This window comes from Candoia aspera, chromosome 13 (genome assembly GCF_035149785.1).
Source record: "Candoia aspera isolate rCanAsp1 chromosome 13, rCanAsp1.hap2, whole genome shotgun sequence".
Classification (NCBI taxonomy): Eukaryota; Metazoa; Chordata; class Lepidosauria; order Squamata; family Boidae; genus Candoia; species Candoia aspera.
The window spans coordinates 13878018-13899144 of NC_086165.1; the positions used below are offsets into that span (position 1 = coordinate 13878018).

General features: G+C 39.4%; 1 protein-coding gene across 3 annotated transcripts in view; it reads left to right on the top strand.

Annotated features, from left to right (window-relative positions):
- NTRK3 (neurotrophic receptor tyrosine kinase 3) overlaps positions 1-21127 on the top strand; it is a 383693-nt gene that overhangs the window by 322478 nt on the left and 40088 nt on the right. For all 3 annotated transcript variants that reach the window (XM_063314185.1, XM_063314186.1, XM_063314183.1), the window contains exons 13-15: positions 6371-6501; positions 12973-13145; positions 19962-20205. In XM_063314185.1, coding sequence (XP_063170255.1) covers positions 6371-6501; positions 12973-13145; positions 19962-20205 — 548 coding nt within the window. The remainder of the gene's footprint in view (positions 1-6370; positions 6502-12972; positions 13146-19961; positions 20206-21127) is intronic.

A 21127-nucleotide genomic window follows, 5' to 3' on the forward strand; every position in this document is an offset into this window, starting at 1 on the left:
ACTAGCTTACCTTTTTTCCTTTTGTGGTTGTACTTGCAACCTGTTGTCCAGAATTATTTCAAGTGTAGTCTTATGGGCTGTTGTCAGTGTCAATTCATGATCTGTGGAGGAGCTGGGGAGTACAGAAGGTACAGGCAGAGTTGGCAGTTTGCAGATACCTTGTTAGAAAGAATGATTTTAGCTGAAATAGTTGTTCTTCTTTTGCTGCCCCATTTGCATATTTTAAAGGTTTTTTTTTTTAAAGAACTGTAGAATTAATTAGAGAGCCAGTGTGGTGTAGTGATTAGGGCACCAAGGCTAGAAACCAGGAGACTGTGAGTTCTGGTCTTGCCTTAGGCACAAAACCCAGTGGGTGACCTTGGGCCAGTCACACACTCTCAGCCCTAGGAAGGAGGCAATGGCAAACCACTTCTGAAAAACCTTGCCCAGAAAACTGCAGCGACTAGTCCAGGCAGTTGCCAGGAATCAACACTGACTTGAAGCCATAAATAAAAAATAAAAAGAATTAATTTAGGAAAGTTACTGCTGCTCTGGGCAATAGTATATACTGAGTGTGGTACTCTCAAATGTTACACTTCTTCAGTTGATCTATATTTCAGAAAAGGAGTTCTCATATACTGACTGTGTTCTCATGACACAGTGCAAAACAGGCAATCATATTTTAACCTAACATGTTATGCAAGGTCAGAAAATTAAGGTAATGCCAACCATGGTTTAGTTAACCATGGATAAACATGTGTAAAAATAGCCACAATAAAAACTGCAAACCCATGATGCAGTGCAATGGTGAGCAAAATATAGATTCATGAAAACATCTGGACAATTTGCTAAATATACTGTCTACTGCTTCAAAATCAGCAGTGAAACACAGATTATCTAAGAAGATTTCAAACATGCTTCATTCCAGCTGGCACATAATAGCTAAATATTATTTGTAATGTCATTATTAGGGACTTTTTGTTTTTTTGAAGGCCCATTATGAATGAAAAGGTCAATGGGAATTCTCTGAAGAAGAATTTCTTATGAGAACCATTGTTTACGCAAACTGGGAACATCATTCTTCTCAAAGAAGCAAAGATGTCTAGACTTGCTGGATTTTATGCCAGCCCATAATCTTCTAATTAGCAGGCTTAATTGTTTAAGAGCCATTTAAATGTTTTGTGTTTCCAAAGCTTTGAGATAGATAGATGGATCACTGAGTGTGTGTGTATATGCATTTGTTTGTTTTGCTTTTCTCAAATGAAGCTTTGTTCATTTTGATTCAATTGCTGTTTTGTTTTTGTTTTCTTAATTTTTTGTTACTATTGCTTTTCTGGACATTTATAGCAAGCTGACCTTTTCTTGTTCTGTTCTATTTTCTTTACATAAGGACATTATTTGTTGTATCTTGTGATTAAGACAAATTCAGCCCATTTCTCAGATGCAATGAAGCCTCCAGACATGAAAAATCCATGTGGATGTGATGTATGTTGGTGTGTGTGCATTTCCTTTAACGAAAACTGCACCAAAAGAATGTTTCTCAATCATCTGGCAGACTCAGATAAATTGTAAATTGTATGTATGAATAACGGCTACATTTTTAGAAGACTAACACTGAGTTTGTACATTACACTAGCCATAGGGCCACTTGTTTGTGGTTTAGCAGGTTCAGCAACCCCAGCCCATTGTGGTGTTTCAGCCTTGATTTAGGGCAGAAGCCCATGACTCTTCCCAGATCAAGGGGTTTTGATTTGCATGCTGAGGGTTGCACACCTGAAAAAATAGGGGGGTCAATGCCAGTCGAATGAGATTTGATTTCATTGTGCTTATGATTAAAATTAAATATAGTTAACATAATTAGCCTATGTTCATGTGTTTCATATCTTGTGATGGCCATATTTTAATAAGTTTTGGTAACAAGTTTTGAAAGTTGCCACAGAACCCTATAACCAGTGGAAAATTATATTTTGTTTTAACCTCCTGATACATACACATACACATGTCTGTGTGTGGTGCTACCTTTTCCTTCCATACCTAGCTGCACTACCCCTCTGTAGTCCTATAGACCCTTAACATGGGACCAAATGGACCATGCCAGAATCCAGGCATGAGGCATTTCATGGCTACCTCCCACCCCAGTTACAAGCAGGCCTTTAGTCTCATGCTTGAACCTTCTTCCTCCTTTTCCCCATATCTTAGATTGTCAAACAAGAATGAGCAAAATCCTTTCAATGCTGCTTGAGTCCTACGGCCATGCAGCACTTTGGGCTTGAAAGCAAAAAAGCATTCTGGAGTCTGCATATTAACTTAGTATGCATTTAATAACTTAGTTAAAAGGTAAAGGTAAAGGTTTCCCTCGACGTAAAGTCCAGTCGTGTCCGACTCTAGGGGGCGGTGCTCATCTCCGTTTCTAAGCCTTGGAGCCGGCGTTGTCATAGACACTTCCGGGTCATGTGGCCAGCATGACGACTCGGAACGCCATTACCTTCCCGCCAAAGCGGTACCTATTGATCTACTCACATTTGCATGTTTTTGAACTGCTAGGTTGGCAGGAGCTGGGACGAGCAACGGGAGCTCACCCCGCCGCGCGGTTTCGAACCGCCGACCTTCCGATCGGCAAGCTCAGCAGCACAGCGGTTTAATCCGCAGCGCCACCACGTCCCACACAACTTAGTTACCTATTTACAAATATTTGTATGCCACCTACTCATACAGCTCTAGGTGGCTTACAATATCCACACAAGAAAACACCCATAAAAGCATTCCAATATCTTGACTAGTTGGCTCCAGAATTCCCACACTGGCTTCTGAAACTTAATAGGCTTTTTGTTATGTTTCCCTATTATTATCATCACTAATATTATTTTTAGAGAGCCAGTTTGGTATAGTGGTTAAGGCTAGAAATTGGGAGACTGAGTTCTCATGCCACCTTAGCACAAAGCCAGCTGGGTGACCTTAGGCCAGCCACTCTCTCTCAGCCCTAGGAAGGAGGCAATGGCAAATGACATCTGAAAAACCTTGCCAAGAATACTTCAGGCACTTGTCCAGGTGGTCATCAGGAGGCAAGACTGTCTCGAAGGCACATTCTCTCTCTCTCCACGCACACGTACACACACACCATTTTCCTTTCTTCCTCTTTGCTTTTTAATTTCACTTTTAAACTTAATTTTGCTGTTTGTTTTATCTGTTTTATCTAATTTCTGATTGGTTTTCTTTGCGGGGATGTCTGTGACAGTATACTTAATACATGAATTTCAATATTAACTTAAAAACAATACCTGCTGATGCCTTTCATTTAAAATCTCCCACCCCAAATACCTAGGGAAGAGGATGGCATCTTAAATATAAAAGGTGGGGGGGGGGCTAATCTAACCTTGCGGGCAAGCTATTCTGAAGAGAGGGAAGTGCCACTGAAAATACACATTTCTGGGATCCCACACTCCTGATTTCTCTAGAAAACCATATTTTCTAGAGAAATCAGGAGAAATCAGAAAACTCCTGATTTCTCTAGAAAACCATATTTTCTTGGCTAGATGATTCTTCGAGAAGTTGGTCCTGAAGGTAACAAGGGCCCAAGCCATACAAGGCTTTATGGGTAACAAGCAGTGCCTTGAACTGGACTTTGAAGCCTAATGGTAAACAGTGAAGATCCTGCAGATACAGTAGATGTTATTGCCCTGAACCAGCTGATATTGGACAGCAACCCTGCAGCTGCACTTCCTGGGTCATTTTAAAGGCAGCCCATGTAGAGCAGATTATGGTAACCCAACTGAAAGAAGACAAGAGCGTGAGTTTGTAAACCACCCAGAGTCATTGTATATGAGAATTGGGTGGTAAAGAAATGTGACAAATAGTCTTCACTACCTTGTGGTCCAGGAATGGGCATAATTGGTAGAGCTGCGAGAGTCATCCAACATCTGTCCTGTCTTATTCCAGAAGGAGCTGTGAGTCTAAGACTAGTCCCAAGACAACATTTCAAGTGCAAAACCATCTAGAGCAATAGGTGAAAAAGCCATAGAATGAGAGGGGTCTGTATCGATAATTACTGTGTCTAGGTAAGATTCAGTCTCAGACTATTCCACCCTATCAAGTTTCTCACAGCCTCCAGGCATTGGGTCAGGACTTCCACTCAGAGATCTAGAGCTGGATATGACCAGCATATGATACCAAACTCCAGGCTGATAGATGGTCTTTCCCAACAGTCCCATGTACATGCCTGCAATTCCTTAAAGCAGCTGCATTTTCCCCCAGGACTGTGCAGTTACCATCCACAGTTGGAATGTGATCCTGGGAAAAGGACCTCCTATAGATTTAAGGAATTTCTGAAGTGTGCTATGTGCACATCCCTGATGCTCCAAAGCACCTTCAGGTCTGAAGCTCTGCACAGTCCTACTTATGTACCTGTTTAAGCAATAGCTATCAAGGTGTATAGTGTGATATAAATAACATACAGCTGCTGCTATTAAACACTTGATAGATTGATGGGCAAGCGAATAATATTATAACCTTGACGCACCAAGGACTTTGCCTGTAGGACACTGTTCCCTGCAGATACATTTTGAAGAAATTTAATGGGAGTGAACATCTAGTGATAAACTTACCATTACCAACCCTCTATTTTGTCTTCCATGGGAATCCAGTGATCCATCTGATGAAATGGACTGCACTTCATCAGTGCTTATGTTGTAGTAAATCTGTTAGTCTTTAAGGTTTGGTTAGTTATTGTTAAAAATAAATCATTTTTAGCCTCCTAAAATGATGGCTTTGATTGATCAACTTTTTAAAAAATCCCCTTTACTATACAGTAGCTGCTTATAAAAACGTAAGATGTTTAGCCTCATCTTACGAGGTATACCCTTCAAGCAGTACAGCCCTCTTCCAAAGGGATATTGACACAACTTAAGCAACAATCACCTAAACATTAAAATATCTTTTTTTTAAAAAAAATAAACTTATTTTTGTGGGCCAAATATACACAGATTTAATTAATTAATTCATCAGCCTAGCAAGCTGTATACAATGAGGAGACTGTGCTATATCAAGGAGTAAATCTTATTTAATTCAGTGGAATTTGCTTTAGGAAAGCATGCAGAATTTGCTTTAGGATTGCAATGTCCATCAATTAAGACTTTAGCCCTATATATTTAATCTGGAAATAAGAGGTGATGTTACTTAGATTGGCTGCAGTAACTCTTCATATCAATGCTTGAAAGTGACTGAAACTTCAGGGGGGGGGGGGAGAAAAACAGGGCATAATGTGATGTGCAATTCACACAAAAAAACCTTCTCATAAAACTCCTTCATTGGGCCTCTTGTTACCCCCTGCCCCATTTTTTTTTTACAAGCATACTGAAACTAAAGTGATTCCCAGACCAGTTTTAACCCTATCAGAAATGGATGTTATTAATGTAATTTGGAAGGGAGAAAAAACACCCTTTCAAATTACTTCTATTCCAGATATTTTTCATGCATTGTACTTTCATAACAGCCCATAGTGGTTGCAGGTACCTTAGCCAGTAATAGGTATATTCCTATTTGGAAATTATGTTTGGCAGATTAAGCTATTTTCTCTCCCCATATTGGAAAATAGTTTCCCTTCCGACAAGCTCATTTCCAAAATCTGGACTCTGTTGCATTGCCAACGAACTATCTGGGAGGTAGTGAGATTATAACACCTCCTCCTATGAAATTGTGCTTCACAGTCTGCCAGCTTTTCTCCATCTGCCTTCATGGTAGTGGCGATTGTAATAGGAAATTATATTTGAATAGCCTTTGTTTCTTTAACCCTGGAATGCTAATTCCTGCCTGGTGCAGCTGCTGTGGCCCAGGAAAATGCTGTATTGCCATTGACCTTGGAAAATATGTCCCAAATGTTTTTGACCTAGAATGTAATTCCCCCCAACAAAAAGACCCCTTATTTATTTCAGGAGGAAATAGATCTCATTGATTTCATTGCATACATGTTTTTTAAAAAATGTAACCACAATGTGGACAAATATTATATGGGCAAATTCATATTTCCAGATTGTCTGAAGCATAATCTTCCACTGCAAAAATAAATAAACAAATAAAAAGGGTGGGGGGGGGCAGAATTTTGGAAAGAGAACCATCAGTCAAATGGCAGAAAAAAAGGAAACATGACACCCACCCTCCCCTTGAGCAAAGAGATAACCTGCAAAGCTTCTGAAGGCAGACAGGACTTCTTAACAAGGTAAAATGTCCTTAAATTCTGCTGCCTTCTCAAAGATTATGGATTAATTATGGGTGAACTGCTCACATTTTGAAAACTGAGAACCTGTTCTATGGTGAACAAGAAGAACAAACTGCTAACCATTCTTTGCATTAACATTAATTCATGCTTTCCTCCCCTCCTGCCCCTTGCCACTTGCAGATGTACAGCATATTAAGAGAAGAGACATCATCCTGAAGAGAGAGCTGGGTGAAGGTGCTTTTGGAAAGGTGTTCCTGGCTGAGTGCTATAACCTCAGTCCCACCAAGGACAAGATGCTAGTAGCCGTGAAGGTAAAATATGAGGGCAAACATCTATGCTCATCTGCCAAATACGGCAGCTCACATCAGACTTGGAAGTTCTTGCTGTGGTTGCCTTTGAAGGCAATTTCACTGCATCAGCCACTGCAGAGTTCTTGTGGCTAGTTTTCTGAGAAGGGTAGACCACTCATATGGTGCTAGGTAGAGGAATTCTGTATTTTATTCCTAGCAGTTCTCATTCAGGTTGATAAAAGAGAATTTGCTTTCAAAAAAGGAGAGGATTTCAGGGGAACTCTCATGAATGGAATGTTGTGGTCCTCTACTTAGTGATGTGATGGATATTTGTGTCTTGCATTTCACTTCATAATTTTCTCTCAATTGGTTGGTAGCTTCCTAATGTCAAATATTCCATTAAATTTCAACAGAAAACATAAGAAGGAAATTGTTCCTTGGGTTTTCAGTAGCAGTGCTATTGTTACTGCTGGGGAGAAGTACTTCCCTTGATAAATGATTACAGAAGTTCTCTTTCCCCTGGAAAAAAAATTGGAGAAATCACCCACCCAATTTCTTAGCCAACAAATTCAACAGAAATTTTCAAGTGGTAATTGGCACCCAGTTCTAGTTTAATCTAACTATATGTCATGCATCACTTGTCGGTTTTGAAGGCACTGAATAGAACAATATGATTGAATTCATTCCAAGCCCATCAGTCAACCTGGATTGTTGAATTCATTGGGGAGAATGAATTACTTAAGACAGTGAGCATTTTTGGATCTCACACTTGCTGGATTCTCACATCAAACTAAGGCATATTGTGATTTAATAATGGTTTGTTAAACAAGTCATAGTGGCCTGGGACATACACATTGCTAAGTCCTGATTCAGGGTAGGCAATGATGTTGCAGACAGGGTGAACTTAAAAAAAAAATCATCAAGTCTTCCAGTTTAGCAGAGGGTATGGTCATGACACAATGAAGTCATTAGATAGGGTAGGATAGAAATCTTCCCTCTTAAGCCAAAATAGGAGTCTTAAGACCAATGGAAGCTTAACATATTTATTTCAACCCTCGTTCATCAACCTCTCAAATAATTACTGATTTGTTACTGCATGTCAGGGGCACAAACCTGAATGGTTCCCATGGCTCCAAAAATGGGGATGAGAGTCATGCCTTCAATGATGTCACACCAAGCCAAATTCAAGTAAACTGCTTTATAACTAAGTACACAGTGTGAAACCAATCACCATGACTCTGACGCAAAATAAAAGAGCTCATGTGTTTCTGGTTAATTGTTCCTTTTTGAATTCTCCAACTAGAAGGAAGAAGTAAACACAGGTTAGCTGGATATCAGATCAAGAACCTTTGGGTTGTTTCCTAACATGCCAACATTTGAAACTACAAATCAGACATTGTGCCATGGAATGATCTCCTGGTCGTACCTCAGCCTTCCTCCAATTCATGTTAAGCTAGAGAAGTGGAGAATTCTATCTTATCATAATGCCCATATATTGTATAGCCAATGAGTTGGATAACAATCCACCATTAGCAAGATTTTTTTTAAAAAATAAAGGAAATATATTTGCAACAAATGACTTGGGAGGTTTTGTCCTAAGCTTAAAAAAATAAACAAATGGTTTTAGTCTAGCTATAGTAGTAGAAAATGTGCCTGTTTGTCTGGATGGGGTCAAGATAAAGCAGATGGGCAAAAGAAAAGAGTTCTATTGCTCTCAGTGCTTAATGTTAACATCAGGAAGATAGTAGAGAGCTAAAAGTAATCAAAAGCCTAGGATGAGGACAGATGTTTTTCTGTCTGTACAGCATACAGTCATCTATCTAAATATTTTTGTTCAGCTTCTCCACTGATAGAAAAAAAAAAAAGAAATACAATGAAATTATGTGATGCCTTGAATAGGTGTGGGATAGATGGGTAAGATATAAAATCATTTTTAAAAAAACGAAGCAAAAAAAATCCCATTTCAGAAGAGAAAACCAACTTTCAAGTGCAGTTTCTTAGCACTGCATGTTAAACTTTGAGGCACGTTGACAGTTTGACATGACTGAATTTTTTTTTGGATCCCTCCATAATAGATCAAGATTTTTAAGATATATTAAATAAATTGATTCAACTGGAAAATTCCTCCACCCCCAAGCCTTAAAATGCTTTGTGAAGTTCCTTTCAGGCTGTATTCCTATAGCAAATGTCTGTGGAATAAAAAGTGAGCGAAAGATTCATTTTCTTTTCTTAAATGATCATTCTGAAGAAATAATGATAGCAAATATTATTGATATTATTACTAGTTCTTTATTTACTTCCTTTTTTTTTAGCCCAAAATGGATTCCTCTGGCAGATTATATAATAGCAAATATGCAGAAGAACCTATTTTAAAGCAATGGAAATATATTTTGATTGAGTTGAAAGAGAAATTCAAACAAACAGCAACTAAGGTCCTAAACAATATACCTTAAATGCTTAAAATGTGTATGGCAAATTTAAATACCCAACTGAACAAAAAGAGCAAAATGATTGCTATCTAGACACCAGTATAAGTGGATGATCCACATTTTAGCTAAACTCAACAATAAACCGCCCAGAGAAAATGCTCAGACTTACATTATAATCAATGCCCTTGAACACTTTTATGAAAGAAGAATGTTTCTGTTGGTTTCCAGAGCCAGGAGAAGCAGAAAGCTTCTTTCTGGGGTATGGAAAACAGGGCACTCCCACCAGTACTTTTTCATGATAAAAATCCCTGCCTAAGGAAGCCCATCATGGAAGAAGTAATCATTCTGTCCCAATGGTTACATTTGGAATGTTTGCAGCATGTCATCAGCACTCTGACAAAATAGCTGCCTTGTTGGGCATGACACATTCCCAAAGCAAATTTACTGGAAAGCAGAGTGCTGAGATTTGTCCCCCACACACATTTCCTGTATGCTCCCAGGGTCCTCTCAACAGTGGCAAGTGTCCTTTATTTCTGAGCAAATAGATACATTTCCAAATTAAGCAATGACCTATGGGTCGCCCATAGGTCCCTAGAGATAGGGTCAATGGGGGACCCATAGGAATTCCTGCAAACAAAGAAACTTGAACCCAGTGCTTTTGTTTGCAGCATGCAAATTATCTTATATATTAAAAAAAAAAAGTTAAGTGAAGCTGGAAGCCTGGCAGGTGGCTTGTCAGGAGCCCACAGATACATTGGTATGCATGTGCATCTCATTGCTTGCCCCTGTTCCAGGCAATAGGAATGTAAAGGTCTCCAATTTGTGTTGAGCTCTGTTGGATTCTTTTAGCTTATCAGAAAAGTTGGAAGAAAGCAGGTGTTCTTTTTAAGCTCCCTGAATCTGTGACATTGATGATTTAAAAGGTTAGAATCAGTTGGAGACGTACCATTTGAAACTGCAGATGGAAACTCATATGAGTGAATTTTTCCACATTTAAAAAAGAACATGTAAGACATCGAAATACAGAGAATCAAGGACAACTTTTCTTGCCTTTTATTCTCTGTTAAACTGTACAGATAATACTTTATTATAAAACAACAGCAGCATGCTATTGTTTTAATATTCAGTAGCTTCAATTCTGGTTCAATGACTGACAATTGTTGTGCACATTCTATGGAGGGGTAAAATGATAAATAAATATAATTGTACACTCCCAGTTCATTGGATAGGGATGATAAAATCTGAAAATCCTTGCCATTGGATAGCAAAACAGGTATGGAGCCTCAATTCTGACTTCAGCATTCATAACTCATTTTGGGAACAAATTGTTTCATCTTTGGTTCAAAACCCTCATGAGGAAATATACAGAATTCAGGCACACCCACTCCAGTAACAATTCTATGCATGCACTAGACAAAATTACCTAATCGTAGCAAACCAGAATTTGGTCGAGAAGCCACTTTCAATACAAATGGGAGATCCATTCTCGCAGGAAATTATTATGAAGCACAAAGAATAAAAACAAGATTTTGGAAATTACGAAGAGTGAAATGCCTTGCTTCTATTACCATAGTTTTTTTTAAGCATCCACAACTCCCACCTCCCCATACAAAAAGCTTTACAGCAAGCACATCCATCTTCAGAATAAAGGCAGCAAAATCAGCTTCTCCAAAATAAAAAGCTGAACTGGTTCAGAAGAGTCATAATAATGAGATATGGAGTCTTTGCCTTCTAGGTCATAAGATTTGGGTTCTGACTGGGCTAGAAATAAGTGGAAGCTATTACCTTTGAGGTTATTTACTGCTCTCTCTCTCTCTCTCTCTCTCTTTCTGTCTCTCTCTCCCAACTGTTGCAAAACAGGCAAGCAAAAAACCTAGAGTTGAGAGAAATTTCAAGAGGGATGAGTTGTGAGATGGTATCCAGAGAAATTATTTCATAATTGCTGGCATTGTTTGTGCTTCTATACTGCACTATATTGTCCTTCTATACTGTACTTCTCATTTCCTTCTCAACCTTTTACTTGGGCACTAGCTTTCTTAGACATATCATCTAATAAATGCCATGAGGCATCTGATTCTACTCTAGCTATGAAAAAGCTAACGAAAAAATTCCACTCATTTTCCTTAGTATGTTTCCTATAAGATATCATAAAAGGTGGCTCATCTTGGAGAGTTCTTCCTCAACACTTGTTCCAGGTTGTTGAATATTTTTTTTAAGTAAAAAAAACTGATCCCAGTCTTGGGAGATACAAGAATCAATCCAACTAAAAAATGTCATTCTCTTATCACATTATTTTGTGTTCCCTCACCATCTCTTGGGTGCATTGCCTGAGAACACATACCTCCCAAATGTCATGGAAATTGCATGTCCCCTGGGCAAAGAGCTTTTGCTCCATGTTAAAAGGGCAAGGCAACATTCCACTGCTTAAGGCAAGATAGGGAAATTGCAGCCTGCATGCTGTATGTTGCATGTGATCCTGTATCCCGTTTTTGGTCCTCCCCTTGCTGATAAAGTTAAGCAGCAAAATGATTATGTTTTGGCCCCACGATTACAATCTCTTTGGGGGGAAGGATTAGGGATGAGGATAGAAGTGGCTTGCCTCCTCGAGGCTGTATATTCTGGAATGACTCTTAATGCAGGATGGGTTCATATTAAATTATTTCTCAAAAACAAAAGCTCACAACAACCTGAAGAATATTGAAATGTGTGGGACCACATTCCAATTCTCATTTTCCTAAGCAAATCTTCCATACTGCTTTGATCTTTCACATGAATTGGCAGCAGAGAAACTTGATGCCAGGACATTTTATATCCCAGAATGCAGTATCATCTTGGGATCAGGACCTCTGGGAACTATAATTTCCTAGGACTCTTAATTAAACTCCTCAAAGGTATTCTGTCATTGATGCTTCTGTTGAGCAAATAGCTGTCTATATTAATTCACCATAGCATGCTTCCAAGCAATAAAGAACTTGGGATGTAGTAACATTGTACTTGATGCTTAGCAAAGCAATACAGAAGAACAGTTTGACCAAAACAAAGCAGTGGAGGGTCTGACGACTCATTAAAGACAAATGCATTCATTGTCCAATAAGCTTTGATCATGTAGAATTCACTGCACCAAGTATTTGGCTTATAATTCCAAGGTATTTTGTTGTCTTGCTTTGGTTAACTAATCTGTATACCCCTCCAGAAAATAGCCAAGGGATCATCTGTGCAACATAGGACCACCCAGAATCACTTAGTGGTAGGGCTCAAGGTTTTCATGCAAAAGCTGCCGGTTCATTTCTTTCCTCTCCAGTTCTCAGAAAGAGCATAGCAAAGTGATACAGCCTGTACCTTGAATGGGAAAGGTATCAAGTTCCCTCTTGGCCATCTCCAAATAGCAATGAATACCTTAAAGCACCTGCCAGTCAATCTCAGCCAATGGTGTGACTGAATACAAGCCAGCTTCCCATATTACTAAGTATTCATCTGTATTTGCTCAATGAATAGTGGTTAGCTTCACATAATCTAAGATCTGGTTAGCAACACAGGAATAGGAAGGGGCATTACTTCCTATGCCTAAACAAATAAAACATATATGATGTCATATGACATGCTAAAACATTGGCTGGGTTCCTACAACATACTGAATCACTAGATAGTCTCCTCCAAGCTCACTTGCTAGCAACTTTGTGAACATATCCATGCAGGTTTCTTGGCAACAATTTAGAAGTAGCTTGCCATTATTTTGGGGAATTATTTTTTTTTAAACTTTACCCTATGGCCTTGGTAATTCCTGATAGTTTCCCTCAATTATTAAATAGGGCTGACCCTTTCCATTCCAGATAATATAGGCCAGTTGCTGCTACCTAACCTCAGTTAAGTCTAATCCAGCACATTGTGCAAACCAATTCTAATTTGTTTTTTAATCTATCTCTGTCTAGAATGATGTGGGAGAGTTACAGTATAGACAATAAGTTGAGAAGAAGTTGTAAGCTGGGAAAGCAAGTTATTTTTTCTGGATTTCACCATCTTGCCTGTCCGTGCTTCCTTTTTCTTTCTTTCTTTTTTTTTTTAGGCTCTCAAGGACCCAACTTTGGCTGCCCGAAAGGATTTCCAGAGGGAGGCAGAACTGCTCACCAACCTGCAGCATGACCATATTGTAAAGTTTTATGGTGTCTGTGGTGACGGAGATCCACTCATCATGGTCTTTGAATACATGAAACATGGGGACTTGAATAAGTTTCTAAGGTAAAGGCTAAATGTACTACTGAGTTGTAGAGAAGAAAGACTGGAAATTGATATGAGGGATAGGGAATTACTATAAACCTCTTGACTTCATCTTCCCACTTTCCTTCCAAGATTTAGCAATAGTGAAATTGCTATTCTCTTCCTTGAACCCTCCATAGGACTATAATATAAACGTGGAACTGACTTAACACAAATAGTGGTATCCTTTGCCCTTACAGACATGCAAAGAAAATCTGTGGCACTGTCACACTGAGCCATAGGCAGCGGTATGTGACTAATTAGGAATTAGGAGTTAAGCCAGAGAAACTGACCAGAAGGATCAAACCAGGGACCATAACCAAGGAGAACTCAACTCTCATTGAGGGAACATTCCAGGCAGAGACTTGTACAACTTTCACTCACCAAGAAATCCTATGACAAACTGGATAGGTGGGGCTACTTTACTGAAAATAATTTACCGTCAAGAAGTTTCTCCAAGCTTTAGTTTCGGCAGCATCAATTTATGGCAGCTCTTCACTAAATCTGAGATTCTCAGTCCTAGCGCTTATTCCTCCTTCCTGCTTAGTCCTCTATCCTTCCTCAGCCACTTCAAGACATGTGGATCTGCATAAGGATTTTAGTATGCACTGGCTTGATACTCTCCTATACTTTGGCCTTGGTTAGTAATTAATTTGCCAGGAAAGCTTGGCTGCCACTGGACTTGATGATTTGTCTTTTCCCATTCAACAAAAATCCCAGCCACTCTATCTTACAAGCACTTTGTTCTTGAATTTTTCATCAGCATGGAACAGCCAATAACTGAACACAAGAAGGGGTGGGGATGCTGTTCTTCTGTAATGTTGAAAACAAATGCTGATATTCCAGAATCCATCCAATGGTACTTCGATTTTTCAGTAATGATTATTTGTATTTCCTAGTATTTAGGTAATTAGACTTTTGGGGTATGTATGTGTGTATGTTTCCTCCCCTGCTACATTTGTTAAGTAGGATTATAAAGTAATTGTGTTAATAATTTAGATACCAGCTTCAGATCTAGGTTTGTGGTTTTGCCAAGGCAATTATTTTGTTGTCAAAGCTGACACATGACTGGGGTGGAAAAAAAGTAAACCTCTTTCCTCTAGACTTCATTTATTTTAGCTGGCATCCAGAGGACAAGAAATATTGGGAAACTTCCAGAGGCACAGCCTTGCCCTCTTATAAGGGATACAGGCATTTTGGAACTCTGCAAAATCTGAAACCTGCAGACTACAGTAGCATGAAGAGTTGTCACTCTTGACGTATCTTCTGTCATGCACTGCCTACCGCTGAGTAAAGCACAGACACTGTTTCGGTTGAAGCAGGTTCTGTTTTATTCATCACGTAGTGTCAGTTGTGGAAAAAAGCCGAGAGTGAAGGGAGCGTGTCGGTGCGGGGTTTAAATACCCCACGCCGGTCAGCGCCCCCTCTCCTTAGGTTACGTCACCCACCCTTTGTCCTGCATCCTTTCGTGCCGGTAGGTGTAGGGTTGCGGGGCCCCTGCGGGTGCCCCGGGATCGCCCATCATCGGTCTCCTCCTTCAGCCGATGATTGCTGTCCGCTGGGCGATCTCCGTGGCGCTCCTGCTAATAGCTTGGGTGTGCCTCGTGATCCGCCTTGTCTTTGTCTTCTTTTCCTTCTCTTTGTGTCGTGATGGCTTTGCGTGCTATGCTTATTTTGTGTCCCTTCCTTCTGCTTCCTTGTCTTTGTCATGTGTGCCGATGTGCTGATGTCTTCAGCTCATCGGCACTCATGACATCTTCTTTGTTTCAATTTCCCCTATAGTCCTGTGCTCTAAATGTGGGCAACTTTGAGAGATTAAATGCATTTTCCAAGTCAGTCTGACAAGCTAGCAAAAAGCCAACAGCTTTGTTCCAGTAGATTTAACAAAGGGATATTGACATATTCCCCCATGCAAGCAAGGTCAACGAGGCCATTTGTTCCAGGAACAAGATTTCTTTCCCCCACATGTGAGAATCGAAGGCGCTGAGTGAGATCACAATGGGGCAAATGTTTTAAGTCCCTCCAATCCTTTCCTCCGATATATACAAAGAGTCAACTTGGGACATCAGGACTTGCCATTTGTCTGAAGGAGACACTAAATGGGTTTCTTTCCCAGTGAAAATGTCGATGACTCTTTTGTGCATGTATAGCACCATGCAAAGTGAATTATCCATTTGATAAGATAGTTACATCTGCTAAAGTAGCATCATCCATCTAGCCTGAGCACTGTCGTCAAAAGCTTGTTCAAATAAAATGTTTTTTCAGTGTTTCCATAAGATTCTAGGTGAATGGCTAGTTTCTAGAAAACATGAAGGCTAATGCTTTCTGTATGCTATTTTCTGAATGTTCAGGCCCAGGTAGGGACTGATATTTTTTTTTCACTTGACTCATTGAAGGAAACAGAAATAGACTAGAGAGATCGTCTAACATATCCACATACTTTCATTTCATATTAAATGATAAGTTGTGTAACCATGGTTTGCTGAATAAGCTTCAGTGGCTGAGTTAAACCATAAACAATGGTTTATACCTAAGGTTTTGTTTCAGTACCAAAACCAAACAAACATGATGCAATACATGACCCCTGCCACTGTCCTGTTTAGCAAGTAAGCCTCCAAAACTGCCATTGATTCTGAGAAGACAATCTCAAGTCCTAGCCGACTGTTGGCTAGGAAAGGACAGAAGTATAAAAATCTCTTTCAAATAAAACTGAAAACCCAGTAAGAAGAGGAAATGTTGAGTTTTCTAACAGAAAAGCTTCCACTGCAATACATAAACTGAAAAAAATCCTCAGTCATATGATTAGTGCTTTGTTTTCTTTCAAAAGTGAGTTTTCCCCATGCCTATCAGAACAAACCCTTAAACTATGAAGATACCAATGCATCAAGTGGCATCATTTCTAATTTACGTCATCTGCAGGGCATGGAATTGTGCATGGCAGGGAATGGCTTTCTCTTCTGGGGTAGCCATTCTTATACCTACAGTGGGAGTGTCTCTGATGGCAGAGATATGCTAGAGCCAAGGGTGGCCCCATCATAAAACACAAAAAGGCCTGCCATTAATTGCACTGTCTGGGGTGATAATAGCTGCTTTTGATATGGGAGCTCCCATTTGAAATGGTTTGTCAGGATGAAGTATCAGTATATCTTCTCAAAGGAGCAGGGCAGCCAGCAATATGGACAGTTCTATGTTTCTGCAGGTGTAAATTCTGAAGCTGTAAAGCTATCAATAAAGATTGTAGTGAGCAAAACAACCACACAACAGACAGTGGCTGTGTCTGAAAACTAGCCACTGTTTTATATAATTTACTGTGAATTCTATGGAAAACATTTGAGAGTTTTGTGGGAAAAGCTTGGGATTCATTTACTGTTATCATTATAATGACCCTCATTGTATTTTTGTGATATTTTTCTATAATTCACATGTTCTTTTAAGGATAGGAGTATGTAATAGAGGCCTTCTGCTCAGAAACCTTTTGGGTCTGGCCAACACATTCAGCAAAATTAGGTGATCATGTGGTGGTAGAGCTCCAAAATGCCAAATTATGGCTTACTTGGATCTCTAAATTCAGTATTCTAACTTTTCTATAGTTAAAAAAATGCAGAAAAGTAGAAAACATTATTTTTGAAATATGCCAATGTTTTACAAACCTCCTTCAGTACATTATATGATTCCTAACATAAATCGTCCAGGATCTTTGTTTAAAAAATGCAAATCACACTATTTTTTCTGAGACAAGTGAACATAAATTCTCATGATTGGCTCTGTTTTAAAAATATAACTCCAGCTCCAGGTTTTAGGTGGGTCAGAAATAAACAGCTAGGATGAGGGAGGAAAGGCATGGCAGAGACTCTCATTTTATTATATCCACACTAGATGTGACTTTGGTATATAATCACTGAAAACTGGAGTTTGGAATGGGATTGCAGGAATGATTTTGAGGGAGCATTGAAAGGAAAAGAATGATATAATTTTCTCTGATGATCTTGTTTTCTAAAGCTTCAGGAATTATTTATATAGGATGCATTGAACAACATGATTTCTCTAGCCCAAGAGAAGATGGCATTTTGAAGAATTCCACCCCTTTATTTATCTGATGTGTAAACCTGGCTTCAGTAACATAATACCAATATATTCCAGAGTTCTTCCTAGATTTATTTTCAACAAGAAAAGAAGCTAATCTTACAGCAGAGTTTCCCAGTTTCCTGTGGTCACTCTAATAAATATTCAAACTAGCATCCATGTCAGTTTTACATTCACATATTTGTTCTATCCCATTTGTTCTATCCCTGTATTGGGATAAGTGCTTTGAGCCAAAAATGACATCAGAACATTTGGAAGTAACAAAACAAAAAACAAAAACCCAGTAGCTAAGTAAATTCAGGTCTTGATATTTATCAGGGAAATTGGAAATAGATTGGTTCATATCAGAATTCATAAGGGATGGGGTCTTCACACTTCCTTGTTCTCATGCACCTTTAACATATGGCTTCTCAAATATGGAATTTTCCTTATAACATTTTTATTTATTTATAAACCAAAGGGATAAGCTGCCCAACTCATAAGAAGTCTGGTCAGAATACTAGTTAACAGCACATCCAGCACAATAAAAGTAAAAAGGCAATAGTCTACAGATTAATACAATCAGCACATTAATAGAATTCCCACCAAAGCACAAATATCAGCCTGTCACCAGGGGAAAGAGCCAGCTCTTTGAGGCACAGTTAAAGGATGGTTGGGTTGGGGTAACTTGAACATCTGGGGGATACTATTCCAAATGGAAAGCAACAGAGAAGGCATGCTACCTGGCTTCCATCAGATGATGCTGTTTTAGGGATGGGACCTGGAGCATGACTGCTTTGCCAGTTCTTATTAGATGGGCAGAAACAAGGGGAGAAAGGCAGCCCATCCATAATATAACTTTTCCCAACCTGGACACCCCCCACGTTTATGCGCTTCAACTCTCTGAATTCTCCTGCCAGCATGCTGCTGAATTGCAGTTATGCAGTCTCTGAATCCTGGGGGAGAGAGACTTGTACTTAGCCCAGAGACTAGTCACTTGTAAGCATGTTGGCTTAACATATCCCCATGTTTTACTTTTTTAAGGAGGAGCCACGTAAAAAAGTGCAACACTTTCACCAAAAATATTTGACCAGAAATACAATATTTTTCTCCCTATAACTCTTATACTACCCCCTGGAAGGTAGGCTAGCCGCTTCTGTGGTTGCCTTCCAGAAGTTGTCTAATATGAAGCTCCTCCAGAGGGCATCTGGAGACCAAGGGGATATTCCCACCTGTATTTGTGTTTGCTTTTTGACTGTTGCTCCCTGCTGTTTTATATTGATTTTTACCTTAGGCATTTTAATTTATTTGTATGGTATGATTTTATTATTGTAGCTGTTGGGAGTATTAGACAGATTCAATGGCATACAAACCTAATTGTATATCATATCATTCATATCATATTCATCAACACTGAGAAGGTGTAATCAAGACACTATGCAAGCCAGGAGGAGCTTAGGTCTCAGAAGAGAAAAAGCTAGCAGTCTGATCCTGAAATTTTCAATTTGCTGGCTAGGCTGCTGCTGTTGACAAAGGTAAAATGCTGGGAGCTGTTTTAAAGAAAAAGGAAATGAGCCACAAAAGAGACATTGCTCCATGGTGGCAGAAAATCACAGCCACACTGTTCTTTCAACACATATTAATGACCTCTAGAGTACTACTTCCAGCTGGCTGGATGCTGCTATGGATGATAAGCCCACCAATTGATCAAATGGCAAAGCTGTAATTCCAGCACACGGTGGGAAGGCCTTCTTCACATGCTGTGGTTCAGGGTCCAATTCATGAGGAACAAAAGCAGACTGCTTCTTCATGCAACATGCAATTAACTCATGGCCTTCATAAAAGTCATTTTGGTGATTACTGCCTGCATTTTGAAGGGATAATGAAAAGAGGCCAAATACTGTTGTGAACATAATCGGTTTCTTAATACAATTTTGGCAGTAGAGACAAATTATGCTACTGAGCTGTGACTGTATTTTCATCATTCAGGCTGTCCATTGTTCTAAAATTTTGGTGGATACCTTCTCTTTCTACTTTGTCTTGCAAAATAGACTTAGTTTGGAATTCATTCATTATTTCTCAGGATTTTTTTTTCAGAAAAAAATCAGGAAAAGTTGTTTTTTCCCTGAGAGATCTTTGCATTTATGCCACATGCACATTTTCCCCAAATATCCATATTTGCAAGCTTCAGATTACACCCTAATTAAATATTAGCCAATATTTCTCAAAAGGCATTTTGTATATATACACTGTTCGTATATATATTTTTTCTCATTCTCCTTTCACCCCCCCCTCCCAATGAAAGCCACTTTAAAGGTAAGATTCTTGGTTTTGATACATCACAAGGCTACAGATTGGCAGCCCTGAGGCCAGAGGTGTCTCACCTGTACTGATCCAGGCTACTAATGGAGGCCACCAGGAATTTTCTACCTGCAGGTTGGGGGAAATGAACAGAACAGAAACTTCATGATTAAAACAAAAAGAAAAACCAACCAACAAACAAACTCTGGGGGTTATAGTTTGCCAGGTTCCTTGAATCTTAACTAAAATGTTTTAGGGTACAAGCAGCCTAGCTGTCTTTCACAAAGAAAGAATCTGATGCATCTTATTACAGAATGTCCTGGATGCTTCCAACAAATCAGGAGCAGAGTTTGAAGACGACTGCTCTAAAAAGAAATGCTATTGATTGTTCTGTAATTTGCTGTGTGGGATTTGACCCTGTCTTGTCTTCTACAGGGCACATGGACCAGATGCAATGATCCTTGTGGATGGGCAGCCCCGCCAAGTCAAAGGGGAATTGGGACTTTCTCAAATGCTGCACATTGCTAGCCAAATTGCCTCGGGAATGGTTTATCTTGCCTCCCAGCACTTTGTACACAGAGACCTGGCCACGAGGAACTGCTTGGTTGGAGCTAATCTGTTGGTGAAGATTGGAGACTTTGGGATGTCAAGAGATGTCTACAGCACTGATTATTACAGGGTAAGGTGGACTTGAGGTGATCAGTTGGAGAGGGTGGCACAGATAGAGGTTGGAGAAAAGGAATTGAGTTACAGCTTTGGTCCATCATTACTCACTCAGAATCCCTGTGATTGGTATATGGGATGGTTTTGTCCATAGCAATCAGCCATAGGAGTTCAGTGGAATGCCCACATTCTGATGTAGTATACCTCGGAATTTTATCTAGTGGGTCCAAACAGCAAAGGAAGGGTGCTACCTTCAGGAATTATGTACAAAGTTACAGAAGTAGGAGTGATGTCCACTGTTAAAAACCCAAGTTCTGGCCTAGATGGTCCAATCTTGAAAAGAAAAATGAAACACTGAGATGTTCAAATTCTTCTAAAATAATTAAATGTTAAGTACTGGATACTGGTTACCAGTTCAGTGACTGGACCATTCTGAGAATAGAGATCCCACAAAAACCCTGGGGTTCATGGTATAGTTTTTTATATTTTAGATGTAAACAAATTGAAGATTAAATAATATTTTTTTCCCTATTATTGCATCTGAAGGAGCTTATCAAAATCCTTCCAAAGGGACTCCTTCATGTCTTGCCCATAACAGCAGAATAAAAGCCTCCTTGAATGTAGAAGGTGGTATGTCAGGCAGAAAGGTTCAGGAAAATCAACTCTTTGGCATGTTGTTGTTCTCCCTATGTCCATGGACGTTTTAATTGAGCAGCCTTGGAGCATAGTAGGACTGAACAAAAATGCATGTTCATTCGTGAGCAGCAAATCAGAAAGGACATTTTGGCAAGTTTTAAGATGGGATGGCATTTGGTGGCTGCTTAGTCCTCACAGTGCCTAGATGCCATGTGATTCTGGGACATTTGGGGGCAGAACAGGGTGTTACTGTGTTCAGATGATTCCAAGGAAAGAAAACATCACCATTGTTAATGAGGTGA